A 15,598-nucleotide genomic window follows, 5' to 3' on the forward strand; every position below is an offset into this window, starting at 1 on the left:
AACATTTCTTTCCGTCCGTCTTTTCAATACGTTTTATTATTTGTTGTATTTTACTTTCACATTAGTTCTCTCCGACCTTGAGCCATGGATAACACTTTAAACTGCATTCAATCATCTCATTGCTGCTCTGACGGAAGTCTGGCCACTGACCTACTGCGACTAGACAGTAAACGGACTGTTACATTTTATTAACAAATTGTCACGTCGCAATTTACATATAAAGATTTTTAAACAATACTTCTTTAGATTATTAAAAAGTTGAACTTGATATAGGTTAAAAAATATTGTATCCATTCCGATGTCGTCATAATTTATAAATATGTTCCTTTAACATATTAATAAGAAAACTATTTGATATAAATCTCCTTTCAACACTGTAATTAATTAACAACCAGTGTTAAAGAAACGAAAATATTAAACACGAGTTAATCATCAATGACAAGAGAACATCGTCTAAATTACAGTCATTAAGAAAAAAAAATGCGACATAAGCAGATGTGTCGACGATGCAAATAAAAAGAGAAAAAAGGAATCCCGCGCATAGTTTCAAAAATATACTGTACAGCACGCGTAACCAAATTAATAATCACAATGTTTGAAAAACAAACGAAACATGTGAAAAACGACTTCCTGCCTGAGATGTTCGCATCCGAAATAGAACCTATAAAATATATTGTTATATATATCTATATATCTAATATAGATTTTTATTCTTTAAATTAGTTCGGGGAACGTTTGGAAGTTCGAATATACGACTTCCTTAATGCGATGGCGAGTTTAAAAATGGGTAAAAGGTTAAAAAGAAACCAGAGAAACGAAAATCCCGGGCACAATGCGCATGCGCTCCAAATGAGGTATTCAGAGGCGCTGGCGCGGTAATTATGTAAAGTAATATCGCACACAAAACTATTAATAAATTAAAAATATTAAGACAGAACATACTAAAGAATTCAAGATAAAATATACGTAAACATGGAGCAAATTTGTTATATACAATAGAATAAACACAAGATAATATTTATATCTAAAAAAAATCCTTCCAGACTACTGTCTTTTTTTTTAAATTAAATTTAAAATTCGTATTATTAATTACAATATTTATCTCGTATAAACTTTACAAATGAAAGGCATTCGTTACATCATTTGCATATTTCAGTTCTTATTTTATGCGTGATGTGACACATAAAAAATCTTTTATCTCACTGAGAATCTGTACGCGCGCGCTTGTGTTCGCGACTGTACATCTCACAAGCCCGTTACGAGGCGTCTCATATATCATCTTAATTAAATTTCTCCTCAAGCAGCCTTATTTACATGATTGTACCTGGACTTTTATGTTCTTGAATGTTCTGCCCCAGTGTTGGCGAGTGTGAGTTTATATTTACTACTTTCATAACTGTCTTTTAAATGGGCCATTTAAAAAATTTAGTCTAAATTACCTTCAGTGTAATTTGAAAGAAAACTATAGCCAAGATTTATGACCATTTATGTACATGGATAGTTTTATAGAAATAATTTGAAAGCGATCAGAGTAAAGCAAAAATTATAAAAATGTTTAGATGTTTGTTAGAAGGTATCTCCAACACGGCTGTTTAATCTCGCTGAAATTTGCCATACATATAGAACTTAGTCTGGAAGAACACATAGACTACTAATTATGTTTTTTTTAATTAACACATTTTAATCTTTACAATAAGAGTATATAAAATACTATCTGTCGCCCGCGACTCCGTCCGCGTGGATATATAAAAACTTAATTAGTGTAGCCTATGTGTTCTTTCAGACTATATTCTATATGTATGCCAAATTTAATCAAGATTAAACAGCCGTTCTGGAGATATCTTCAAACACTCATCCCATCCATCTAAACATTGGCATTTATAATATTAGTAAGTTAAATAAAAAGCAGCTCTTCAAGGCATAAATTCGAAAAAAATTGAATAAATAGTATCCTATGTCCGTCTCCAGGCTCTTAGTTACCTCCTCATCAATTTTCAGCCATAAATATACACACTGAGTAATGTTGCAATAAAACCGCTGCAACTGTGACCACACAACAAAATGATTTTATATTTTTGACTGATGCATCTTGTACGAAACGACGACGCGTTGAAAGGTGTAAGATTACAGATTCCATTCTGCATTTCCAGTTAAACACATCCTCGGTTTTGGTAACACGCTCCTCGGATCATGGGGTAATTGCTTACAAATTAAATACGTACAACATTGTGAAATCACTTGTTAAAATGTTGACAAGAAAATCCTTTATGTTCAAAGAGTTATGTAGAAAATATTCTTATATTTTAGTTATTATTGAATAATATGTTAATGATATAAATATAAGAGTGCACATCTTAATCTATATATACAAAAGAATCTCGTGTTAGTTACACTATTTATAACTCAAGATCGGCTTTACCTATATGGCTGAAAATTGGTGGTAGGTTAGAACCAGGAGACGGACATAGGATACTATTTATTCATTTTTTTTTAATTTTCTTTTTCGAATTTATGCCTTAAAGAGCTGCTTTTTATTTAACTTACTAACATTATAAATGCGAATCTTTAGATGGATGGATGGATGTTTGTTTGAAGGTATTTACAGAACGGCTGATCTAGTAGAACACATAGTCTAGAAGAACACATACTTATTTTGTTTTTTTTTAATTCGAGCAAACAAAGTTGTCTAAATTGTTTTAGTAATTTATTTAGATATGATTGTATGAAGAGCTTACATTATTTAGTTAATAATACTTTTTAAATCCAAGCCTAAAATTAGCTTAAATCGTTTATTGTACAACATAATAGGAGCAGTAAAATGAATAAAGCGAAAACAATTTTTAATAAGACCCCTAATACGATTTTCAAAAACGCATCTGTCAATCCGTGCTACTAGGGGTGGTACGCTTATCTTCAATCTTGCGATAAGCGGGGGTCGGCAGAGTTTATCCGTGTAATATTCATGCGATAAGATCGCGCAATGATACGTTACGGAGGGCGTATGTCACAGTGGTGTTTATGCTAATTTCACACGAGTGCAGAAAGGTATGGCAGTTGGATTGTTCAGTACAACTATTGTTTGAGACATAACAGAGCCTTGTATTCAATGTATTCGATTAGCGATATTGCAAAACATATGACATCGAGAAAATCTATATGAAGAAATATGCAAAAAGAGCATGATGAAAAGTCGAAATTTATTGTCAATTCCATACATTTTTTTTAAAAAGCAGTATCACTCTAGGGATCCTCGTTGTTTTGGTACAGTACAGTTTTGTTACACTACCGCACCGTGTACTACTCTGCCTGACTTTTGTGCCTTCGTGTGAAACTAGCCGTGCGTTGATTTCTATCGAGGCGTTCCAACTGAACGTTGTAATTAGGCACTGTGATAGTGCGTGCGCATGCGCCTCTCGTTTGCGCTATGTTATTAATGGCGCGTGGCTGGAATCTGCGACGTGCCACGGAAATAGGAACAAAATGGCGACGTCGCACGTCACTTTATGAACGTGACGTGACGGCTGGGACACAGCTGGATCGCTGACTGTTTCGACTATGTGCTATATTTTTTGTTACAAGTCAAAACATGTAAGTAAAAAATCTTCTCTTGATGTTTTATTAAAATTATACTAAGTTTATTATGGTAAGTAACACATTTATCTGCGGTTTTCCAAACAAATTGTTATGTATGTTTTTACAACTAAGGAAACCATTTATTACCTTAATTGATTTACAAGCAATTGGTTATTTTTTCTTTATTCATTTAGGGACATTAATTTGAACATGCCAGTCCCATAAAATTTTACTTAGAAAATAATATTTAATATAGTGTCCCTTAAAAAAATCAAGAGAATTTTTTTTATTAAAAATTAAAACTTTTTTCGTCCTGTGTAAACTTAATGAGAGCACCCGGACACTAACAATACGGTATACAAATCGCCAATACGGCAGTGTTTGAATGCGCAGAATGTTCTCAGATCGGCTCCAAACGCATCGTGACCGACGTGATAAATTCCATGAGAACTAACCTCCAATGCTTCTGAGAATTCGATTGGAATAAATATGTGACGTCATTATTATAACTAAGTGACCTTAGAGGTCAATATATAGTTTCTAAGTATCAACAATGGTTTTATAAGATGAAAAGGTATTCCCCTTTATAATTTCGTACCCCAAAACTTGATAATTGCTATGATAATTAAAACATTAAAAAAAACTTTAGATTTGTTCTCGAAAATATGTCAAAACTATAAGACCCAATTCTATACACTATTCCTCTTTTATTGTTGTATTTCATACAACCAACTCCATACATTATTTGAAATTGTCTTACCTCGCATGATGTGAGAAGATGTCGACTTTGGATGGCGGCGCGGGCACCAGGGCCGGACTCAGGCCGAGCCCCAGCCCACCGCCCAGGGTCGGGGAGAACCGGTATAACTCACTGAACACAAAACAAACAATACATATAGATATACAAACAATTACTTAATATAGAAGCATTTTACATCTCAATTAATGTAACAAAATTAGTAACAGAATTAGATTAAAAACATTTTTTGTTACCTCCGCTGCCTATATTAGTAAGATATATGACTAATATTATAAATACGAAAGTTTAGATGTAGAAGTTTGGATGGATAGATGGATCCATCAACGGATCTTAATGAAATTAGTAAAATGTAGTCTGAAAGAACACATGGGTTATTACGCTTCTTTTAACTCGCGACAGCTAGTTTAATTATAACGCGTTCAAATTTCTATAATCAGAACACAATTTTAGCTATTATGGTACTTACCTAGATAGACTAGAACTGCTGATTGGCAGCGAGGTGGGGTAAGGACTCCGGAATCCGCTGGCCGCCGAAGATATAGGGTACATACTCGGCGTGTGCCTTGTCGCGGAATTAAAAAAAAAACATATTCATTTCCAAGTTATATTTTTAAAAATATAGTATTGCACAGAATATTCTAGTTTTCTTTTTCATTTACCCTCATATCTTTTAATTAACCGGACAGTATCAATTTTATTCAATAAAATAAAAAGTAAATCGTGATAAATGACGTCACTAGTTTCATACACAAGTATCAAGGTACACTGCGATACACATTAACTGCTACCAACGTACAGTTCAGTACATTTGTGAAATAAAAAGCTACGGTACAAATTGGCACACTTGTGTTATCCTCACACGTAAGCGCACTACATGAGACAGACGAAAAGGGTTACATCTCTTAAAAGTTCTAAGAAGTGTAACTCTTTTCGTCGACAAGCGCTCGTTCCATTCTCCACAGAAACAATGCACTTTAGACATACAAGATGTTTCAAGTCGCACATTTTCTTACGTTTATCGAAACTGATACTGGAAATGCTCAGTTTAACGCGACTTAATTGTTTTGAATCATCCTTTATTCTTTTATTGAGTTTATAATAAACTGTGACGTCACAATTATAAATAATTATTACAACTGCAATTAAAGACTGCATTCTACGCATGAGATAATTGTAAAGTGTTACTTTAATTTCTGTATAATTTTATCTTTTAATTCGCTTATTTTGGTACTTACTGAAGTAACTAAAATGTCATTATATTATTGTGGTTATGGTTAAATCTCTCCGAATGATTATCTGTGGTCTGTTCTCTATGATTCTAGATAAAGCGTGATAAAAAATAACTTGCGACAAAGAAATAACACAATACAGTACTCAGAAATTGATACTGTTTCTTGATATTTTTGGATAGCGTTCTTTAGCAATTTCAGTGCTCTTTGAGTGCACTAAATGAATAACGCTACCTTAACATAATATAAATATACTCACCATGAGGCCGCTACTTGCGACATCTCCGGACTGAGCATGGGGTAGGGGTAGGTGCCCCCCGGGAAAGGGTACATGGGCGTCCGCGCTAGCCCCGCTGCTGAGGCACAACACAACTGGATTACTATTTATTCAATTACTGCTACCAATATTAATATACTGACAAGATTGAACGTTAAATCTAATTCACTTTTATTGAAAATGTAGCTTACCTTACTTATATTATAAATGTGAAAGTTTAGATGGATGGATGTTTGTTAGAAGGTATCTCCAGAACAGTTTAATGGATTTTGATGAAATTTGGTTAGAAATCTTATCGAAGCTTTTTTTTATTTATTTGAATATACGTGGTAACTTAAAGTTACTCAAGAAACTAAGATAAAAAGTTAAATTCTATAAACAAGTATTACAAAAACTTTCATATAATTACAAATTAACAGAAATAGTAATTTGAGATGTTATCCCGTTATTAAAGTATGAACTTTAATGTTAAGAGACACGTTCAATGATTCAAAGCGTAACTCACGAGGTGACCACAATATTGACGTGAAATCAATACGCTTATAACAAGGAAATCTTGAAGCTACCCAGTCCAGTCATTTACAATTATGATTTTGAATCTTATATTTTCGTATGAAAATATTTTCAGACACTTCTCGTTTTGTGTTTATAATGTAAGGTAATAATGTATGATGAATTATTAGATTTTGAAGTCCGTAGAGTGTTCCAAATAATGAGTTTATTTGTCCACCTAACAACTAGAAGTATGCGTTTTGTAATCGCGTAATCGTGGCCGCCGGTCAGTTGTTAGGTCCCTAAGGTAGTCGCTTAGTGTAGATTTAGTATAAGAAGTCTGAATTAATGTCATCCGAGATGTAATCCGTCGATAGCGATACTTGCTACCTTCAAGATTGCGATTTGAGGGAACTGGCAGATCCGAAGTTAGTCTTAAAGGTCACACGGTGCACAGTACAACTGGTCTGAGAATTTTTAAGTGTAGATATAGGCTTGGGTCATAATATGATTGATTGCTAGAGAACGTAAAAAAATTACAATTCCTAAACATACATCGTGGTTTAGTTGTGAATAATAATTCAAATACGCTAACTTACCCAGTTTGGAATCTAACTGGTAGGGTGGGGGGATACCCATGTGCGCGGGGGGCGGCTGTCCCAGGTCTCCCGCCGGACAGAACAGGGAGAGCCCTCCTCCAGCGGGCAGACCCATCTTGCTGGCCTGCAACAAACACATAGTTATAAAATATTATATTAATTACAAATCTAAATCTATTTATTTGTTTATTTTTAAATTAAAAAATAGTACAAAGAATCAGGAGTGTACAAAGTGTTTGCAGTAAAAAATAAATGAAAGCGTGACGAATTCCACTCACAGCTAAACATTGCAGTAGAAAACCCTTTCCGTAAATGTGAAAAATTGCAAACAACAAAAACAGACCGAAAAAGTCAACCGGGTCAAAAACAAAAAGAACTCTCATAGAAATATAGCGTGGCGCGAACAAAAACCCCGCCGGTCGGTCTATGGGAAGACGACGCGTCATTAGCAAGTAAATTGGCGGGCGCCCGTATAAATTTCGTCCTACCCTCCGTCGCCCAATTATGCAAAATGGCGTCCGACGAGTGGCATTCAGGCGCGCGCTTCCGACCCCGAGTGTCTCACCTCTAATTAAACTGGGACTTCTTTTCAGCACTTTATTATGCGAAATAAACGACAGGATCGCGCGCGACACGTAGGCTAAATTAATTGTGGCTTCAGCTTCGGGCCCCGAAAGCCCGTCGGCCTGCTCGCCTTGGCGTCATCTTTTTGTTTCATAACTCTTATTGTCTTGACAATGCTCTTCCTACACAAACTCACTCGATAGAAATTCATCCACCATTCAAGGATTTCGCCTTACAAAGTTTGGGTAGCCACAAACCCAAATTGCGTGAAAATTATATTATAAAAATTATTTACGTGTTAATATTATCAAAACTGATAATTATTTTTAGTTTTTAATAACATAATGGCAGCGTAAAACAAAAGTGGTGAAACCATTAACCAAAAACCAGTTAAAAAGCCTTATCACTAACAGTCATTTAAAATCCAAAAGCGTTGACAATTTCTCCCGCGCTCGTTCGCATTCGAAGAGCAGGAACCGCTTATTAAGACGAATAATTACCACGAACAAAGGATCCCCACTAATTAATAATAAAACACGAACAAACAAAGCCCACCATTCACGCTCGGGACAGCTCGAAAAAAATATAAATAAAAAGAGAATAAAAAATACCGAAACGGTGGTCGAAAAACCTCGACATGCGAGGACGAACAAAAAGAGGCTAGACAATGATGACAGCCGAGACGCATAATGCGGGACCCGAGCGCGTTCTTAATTTGAAAATATTTCCATAATAAGATTTGTCTATGGCGCGACCGGCCACAAACAAAAGATGGCAACCGGCCTTTGTTCAAATAACGTTAAAATTTTGAGAAAAAGTAATATTGCATTTTTGCCACGTCGATGTGGGAGTTAGCTATTAGCTAAACAACTTTACTCGTTAAAACTTGTATTTTTTAAATTAGTAGATCCCGTCGCCTTTTCAGCTCGACGTATACATTGAGGTCCCTAATGAAGGCCAGGTGGAGTGGCCGGCTATTGAAGGAGTCGTGGAGAGGGTAGTTATTGAAACCGCATGAAAGCGCCGCGTGACGTCACCGCCACTCAAGCGACAAGCTCCAGTCGCTAATTGGAACTCGCGGCGGTAGGACGCGAGAAATGTTGCCTCAATCGACTAATACTTCAAAATTGAATAGGTTTGTTAACGAGCGGCCGGTGAATGTAGCGAATGGAGTCGAGTGCTTGGTTAGCATTCGTTACGTACCTATATTTTTCTCCATTCAAAAAAAGACAAGCTCTTCTCTGCCATGCAATTCCATCATTTGTATTTGCACATGAGTTGCAAAGAATCTAAAAATTTTCTTAATTTATCATCGCAGTAAAAGCCAAGTTTTAAATAATCGTGAAGCAAGAAATTATTTAAAAGTTGCCATATTTTTATTTTATTCAATAGCTTGACTTAAATAAGACCTATTCTCCTAGTTCTAGGAAATAATAGAACAATATTTCTCTATTCCCGATATTCCCAGTAATCGTACAGATAATTGGCACGGTATAACGACGAGCATCGAGCACGAAATTTGGTTGGGAAATGAAATTGGCGAATTTCTCGAGACTAACCGCTCTAAGCACACTCACACAAGCGCAAAGTAACTACACCCCTTTGGTTCGCCAATACGAGCGAAGTAGGGCGTAATATCTTGAGAGTTCGCCCCCGGAGTTGTGGGCGTGGAGTGATGCTGCGTTGCCATGACTACCATGTATAGGGGAGAGCGTACACGTGCTTGTGGGGGTGTGAGTACAGGGAGGTATTCGCATGTGTGTGAGTTAGTCTGCGACCTTGGAACTTCCAGTCTAGCTCTAGAAATATAGTTCCTTTTACACAAGAGTCTTATGATACACCTGACCTTGTAATAGCTATATTTTTCTTACAATTTCATATTAAAACAGAGATGAATTGTAAATGGAGTAACAATGGGAGTATATTGTTCTTCTAGAGGCTTGTTTGATAGATACAATAGTTTGTAAGTCATTAAAATTCTTTACGCAGCAATTGTTATAAAATGTAAGACATCTACAGAGGCAATCCAGTTAGAAGGTATATTGTTGAAACTAGGTTCAAGTACTCTTCTTCACTACAATTCTTCATTAATCCATGCGTATTGTTTTGCGTAACAATAAAACAGAGAAACAAGAGAAGAACAAATATTACATTTGTAAGTGCTTAACTTGACGATATAAGAATTTCAAAAATCTAGATTCTCCAAGTACATTAATTATAAATGCTCGCTGAATTGACGATGTACTCAACAAATCAGTCCGCCCTCCTTGGGGTTATTCCGGATCATTTCTAACCAATTTCCGTCATTGGTCCTGCGAGTCGGATACGAGCACCGGAACCTTATAACGAGGAAAATGCTTTTGTTAAAGTTATATTTAAGAATATGGAAAAAAGGGAGAAAAGTTAACAATAATAAATTATTAGAATTGAAATTATTGACTTTAGGTACGTATAATACCTATTAATGTAATAGTGAGTTTTATGCTGAAACACTGTTGTAATATAAAAATGCATAACAAATTTCTACTTTATTGTTCGAACATTTTTCGTTTAAGCTTCAATATAAACAAACTTAAAGTACAAGGTAATGGATTTTGTGGAAAAATCTAATCCTTAAAAACGAGAGGGTGGAATATTCAAATTGACGAATATCGAGAGGTTCCTAGGGAGGGAGGTTGTTGACCTTTTTCCGGAGGCTGTGCACTGGTGTGCGTGAGTTTAGAAATAGGTATCTGGAAGAGACAAGTTGAAATTTAACCGAATTAATTTAAATCGAAAATATTTATTACTATTAAGTTATATATAATAATATTAGTTTGTAGGATTCTTCAAAAGAACTGTAACCAGATTTTAAGAATAAAGTTGAATGCTTCATCGTTACAGAGTTGTTTAACATAACGATAAAAACAATATACATATCTTTGTCATTTGTAGCCTTAAACTCTGAATCAAAGACAACACATTTCATAAAAACGGAAAACTTTTTAACTATTCCGAGATGTTTTAAAATAGTTCCTACACACATTAAAAGTAATTTTTATCTTATTTAAAATTCTATCTAGGAAGTTTCGTATGGTAAGTCCGTGTAAAAGGCAAGGGTACGCCAATTATGTTTTGAACGTAGCAGGGCGGGCGGGGGAGGGCATGGGGATGAACGCTGCAACGCTGCAGGCATTTACGGTTTTTACCGGCTTATATGTTGTTGATTCGATTTTTCCATTAAAAATAACCGTTTAAATACATGTATGTTGTGTATTAAACTTCTAACATAACAACTTTGTAAGCCTACTAACAGTCTCGTGCGGCTCCGTCCGCGCGGAATTTAAATAGACATGATTAGCAGTCTATGTATTCTTCCAAGCTTTGCTCTATATGTATGTTAAAATTCTTTTAGATCCGTTCATCTATTCTGGATATACCTTTAAACAAACATCCATCCATCTAAACATTCCCAATTCTTACAATAGTAAGATGTACTAAGATCGTTGTCACCTATAAATATAATAGTAACTTTCTACGAACCAGAACCGTAAAACATAAATTAATTTCTAAAATCCTTACAAATGCGTTCACGAGTTAACAACATATAATAACGAGAGTTATTCTAAAACACAAAAAAATAAACTGTCCATCGGTTTAATACCCCTTGCGCGTACACATCAATCTCAATCTGTTAGCTTACCACTGACTTGGGTATGAATCACAGCGGATAGTACTGTCGCGATGTTAATCCTACGTCAGACAGAGAAAGCAATACATAATATGTTTTGTACAATATTTTAATGTTAGAATAATAGCAACGTACACTGGAAGCTTGGTAAAGGCAAATGTACACACATGCAATTTCAACAGGAGATACCTTTTGTAACTCTTTCACATTAGAAGAGATGTTACAAACGAATTACATATAATGAGGCAATCCTTTTAAATTATTTTAACGGTAATATATTTCTATATGTACATAGTCTTTAATAGTATAGTAAACGTATTTAGTAGTAGGATGAAAAAAACGTAATTAGTAGCCTATGAGTTCTTCCAGACTATGTTCCACATCTATGCCAAATTTCAGCGAGATGCAGCCGTTCTGGAGATATTTTTAAACAAACATCCAGCCATCCAAACATTTGCATTTTTTTTAATTTGTATAATAGGTTGTAAAATCTTTGCTTCATTGTAAAACGCGTATATCAATTTCTGTTTCAATTTGTGTTTTTTAAGAGAAAGCGTAATTTATGAGGCCATGACGTATTCTGAGATGAATTGTGCGCTTTATATGGATTGTAGTTCGTGTTGTAAAACAGACGGGTCGTTGCATTCTCATCTTTGTTAACATTTTTAAGCTTTCACGATGTAAAACATCTCGACCACGCATAAATGGATATATCCGATGAAAAGGGTTACATCTCATATATGAAATCTTATAAGATAACTTAAATGGGTTATCTTTTTCAGAAAGGAAAGAGAAATTCCCAGAAATTAAATTTGTCATGAGATATTAAACTTTAACGATCAACTATAAAGTATCAAATCCCTTTTAGTGTTAAGGTATAAAATTAAATCTGTCTGCAATCGTCTCTTCGGCTAATCGTAAAATTTTTCATTGCCTGACTTCGTTTCCATCGACAGACACACTGAATTGTCAACTAGGGTTGCCATATTTTATTTAACTATAAGGTATTACGAAGATAATGTATTTAGAAAGAAGAAAAAAACACACCGCGATCTTTTATCAAGGCACTCTTGTTGCCAAGATTTCTTAATTTTATATAAAAAGACAAAGAAATGTAAACTTATTCTTTACCTTGTCCATCATTGTTATTATCGCCAGAGTAGCTAGATCCATCATTTGAGATAAAACAACGTTTTTATTCATCATCATCATCATCAGCTCACTATACGTCCCCACCGAGGGGCTCGAAACCTACCCTAGGTTAGGGGTGACTAGTCCATAGGCCACGTTTTTATTATTTAAATAAAAATTTCTGATTTTTTTAACAGTGACAACCCTAAATAAGACATATGGGCTACACAGTCTGTATGTGGAAAGCACGTGATTAAGACAAATATCTCTTTCTTCCCATCTCTGATGTATCTGAGTGTCTCGCTTCACCAGACGAGGCATTTCCGGTGCGGCTGTCTCAACACCCTGAATTTGGAATAACTAAATGCTAACTTTACTGTTATTTTGTTTTGTTTTATTACCTTCACATGTTTAACTCATAAAAAAATAAACTTCGGTAACATAATTTAAAAAAACGAGTAAAAACTGTAGTATTTATTTCTCGCAAAATTAAGTGATTTGTTAAGCAATTAAAAAGCAGAAGAACATGAATGTCTTAAATGACTTAAATATTACTAGCAATCTAGATAATCCATCATCAACCTGCCCTTATCCCTATCGAGGGTCGGCACAGTATGTACTACTCCTCCATACAGCTCTATCGTCCGTCATATCTGAATCTACCCCCTCTTCCTACGCATATCCTCTTTCACACAGTTCATCCATACTTTTCTAGCAATCTAGATAATGAAAAAAATAATTTCAACTAATCTCTTATAAAAAACTCAATACGTGTCTATACTGTGTTTAGTTGCTTATCCACTTAAAGATTCGTAACCGTAATCAACTACGAAGATAACTATTACGTTGCGACTTCATTGTTTTTCTGCGCTGAACTTTGAACTTGTTTAAAATTGGTTGAGTCATGAAAAGACCCACAGTCACCTGTTTTACGTGTTCGAAATTGCGAGCCGCTATAAAGTTTGGATGACACTATACTAATACTAAACCTTCCACGTCATTTAATAAAATAGCTCACAGAAAAGTTGACAATGATTGCTCTGTCTACCCCATTTGTAAAAAAACGCTAGCTTATCTATTAAGACGTCAGGTACTCATGTAAATTATAGTATGATTAAAGGTCGTGCTGTCTTTGTAGACCTGTCAAAGACATAAATACCTGGTGAATTTTTTACGAGACAATCCAATAGAGTTACAATGAAAGGGGCTAGTATTTAATAAGTGGGGATAGAGGTTAATATTCTTGCGGGGTTAATCACTGACTGGGCGTGGTGCACTAATCGCTATGTCTCATTATAAAATGTCACGACATGCGCACGTGAGTGAAGTGTCTTATTCTGATAACAAAACACGATGCATAATATCCAAAGTTAAATCGTAATATATTTCTTGATAAATTCCTAAGACAGCTATAGGTATAAGTAACCGTTTGTTTAACTATACGTATAATTTCAAACTAACGGTAGGAAATAAATATCTATATAATTTTGATCGCTTAATATTTTTGGCGCCAATTTGAACTACAATAATCTTGTATTCTGAATTTTAAGTACCAATCAAAAACTATTTATTAAAACAAGAATCTTTATTGAATGTATAAATATATGTATATATAAATATTCATTTAAAATATCAAACAGATCTGATATACATTTAATTTGATTAACTAATGTTTATTATACTCATTAGCATTGATTCGAATTGATAGCTTAATTTAAATTGAAACATAAAAATATTTCCATCAACAAGTTCAGAATAAGGCTGTGGGAACGCGGTAAGGTGACAAATAGCGGTGCGGAGACGTCGTTTAATAAACAAAGAGAGGGCAATTAATGTATGCGACACGTCAAAGGGTTAACGTGGGGCTAGCCGCTCATCAAGCACTCGGTCTGACCCACGCCACGCACCTCTATGACAAATTAAAACGAAAAAGAACACTTAATTGTACTATTTAAAATAATTATGGCCTAACGATAAAAACTTAGGGAGTGTTCCAATTATAATACATTTCAGCATAAACATATGTCAACTCTTCTATCGCACGTAGATATTAGACATTACTAGAAATCATGATTAGTATAAAAATTTAACAGAGATGTTTATTCCAAAAAATGATTTATTTTACTCAGGCTGGTTTGATGGTTACTTCAATTTAGATAGTGTAGATGCTCAAACTCAATGTGCAATATGAGACTCCCTTAGTGACCACATAAGGTCTGTAAATGAAGTACTTAATATATTTTCTTTTTAAAATGACTTATTATAAGTTATATGCAAAAGTTCTTTAGACATTAAAAGATTCAAACTTTCCACATGGAGTTTCCCTGGTTAAGGTTATCAAAAAAATATGTTTCCGTATGTAACATTAATATTAAATAAATGCAATATCGTAACTCAATTTTCCACGTGTAGCGTGGCGTGTGGCGTGTGGCTAACAGGCGGGGTGAGGGGCGGAGGGTTAACCCTGCAGTTGACGCGGCGCCCGCGGCGCGACTTCAAAGGAAATATAAATGTATGAATTGTTTAGCGCAAATCTACCCGGGGCATTGGGGTCCTTTGGACCTTAGGTGCGGGGGTTTATATAAAATTTGTTACTGTAATACTTATGAAGGATATATGGGGTGTGCCCTTTGGATAACGGTAACTCTTTCAAAATAATCACGTGTTACTCTAATCAAAATTAATTCGTTTATTCATTCACTCATCGTGTACAACTTTTTGTAGTTGAAAAAAGATAGAATTTCTTTGTTTATGGTATTGCTTAAATTGTAAAATTTTACAACTTAGAAAACCACATAATGAAACTAGTGTCTGACATAGTTCTTCTCTCCTATATTTGTTTAGAGACCCCTTATTTTATTTCATAATCGCACGTTAACTTCGAATTCAGCATTTAAAATGAAACCAAACTCTCTCGATTCATCGCTGCATATTAGAAAAAGAAAGTCGTACAAATAAGAACTTTCCTCAAATCGAATTCTTATATTTAAATGGAAATATAAAAACGTAGCTATTTCCGAGACATCAAAAGGAAAAACTAATGCGCGGAGGCGACATCGTTTTACCGTAAAATATTAACAGGGGGTCGATGCGGCGCGCCCTGTCATTTCAGGGTTAATACCGGTTAATGCCGGTATTCTCTTTATTCTAGTACGATTGCTCAGAATTATCCGCCTTAACGAGCTGTTTCCTTTTCGATTTGTTTTACCTTTTTTTGCCTTCGCTCAGTAATTGTATCGTGGGTGTTTCGCTTGACTTTTTGCCGGTAGACGTTTTCACAGTTAATAATGTTAATTCTTTTAT

General features: G+C 34.9%; 1 protein-coding gene across 6 annotated transcripts in view; it reads right to left on the bottom strand.

The window, feature by feature from the left end:
• Positions 1-15,598, bottom strand: part of pan (transcription factor pangolin) — a 126,517-nt gene that overhangs the window by 7,217 nt on the left and 103,702 nt on the right. For 5 of the 6 annotated variants that reach the window (XM_013319315.1, XM_013319314.1, XM_013319312.1 and 2 more), the window contains exons 5-8: positions 6,931-7,054; positions 5,822-5,918; positions 4,800-4,895; positions 4,334-4,444 (exon numbers count right to left, since the gene is read on the bottom strand). In XM_013319315.1, the coding sequence (XP_013174769.1) occupies positions 4,334-4,444; positions 4,800-4,895; positions 5,822-5,918; positions 6,931-7,054 (428 nt within the window). The remainder of the gene's footprint in view (positions 1-4,333; positions 4,445-4,799; positions 4,896-5,821; positions 5,919-6,930; positions 7,055-15,598) is intronic. The other variant, XM_013319313.1, reaches the window with a different exon arrangement.

Source organism: Papilio xuthus, unplaced genomic scaffold, assembly GCF_000836235.2.
Source record: "Papilio xuthus unplaced genomic scaffold, Pxut_1.1 DF826159.1, whole genome shotgun sequence".
Taxonomy (NCBI): Eukaryota; Metazoa; Arthropoda; class Insecta; order Lepidoptera; family Papilionidae; genus Papilio; species Papilio xuthus.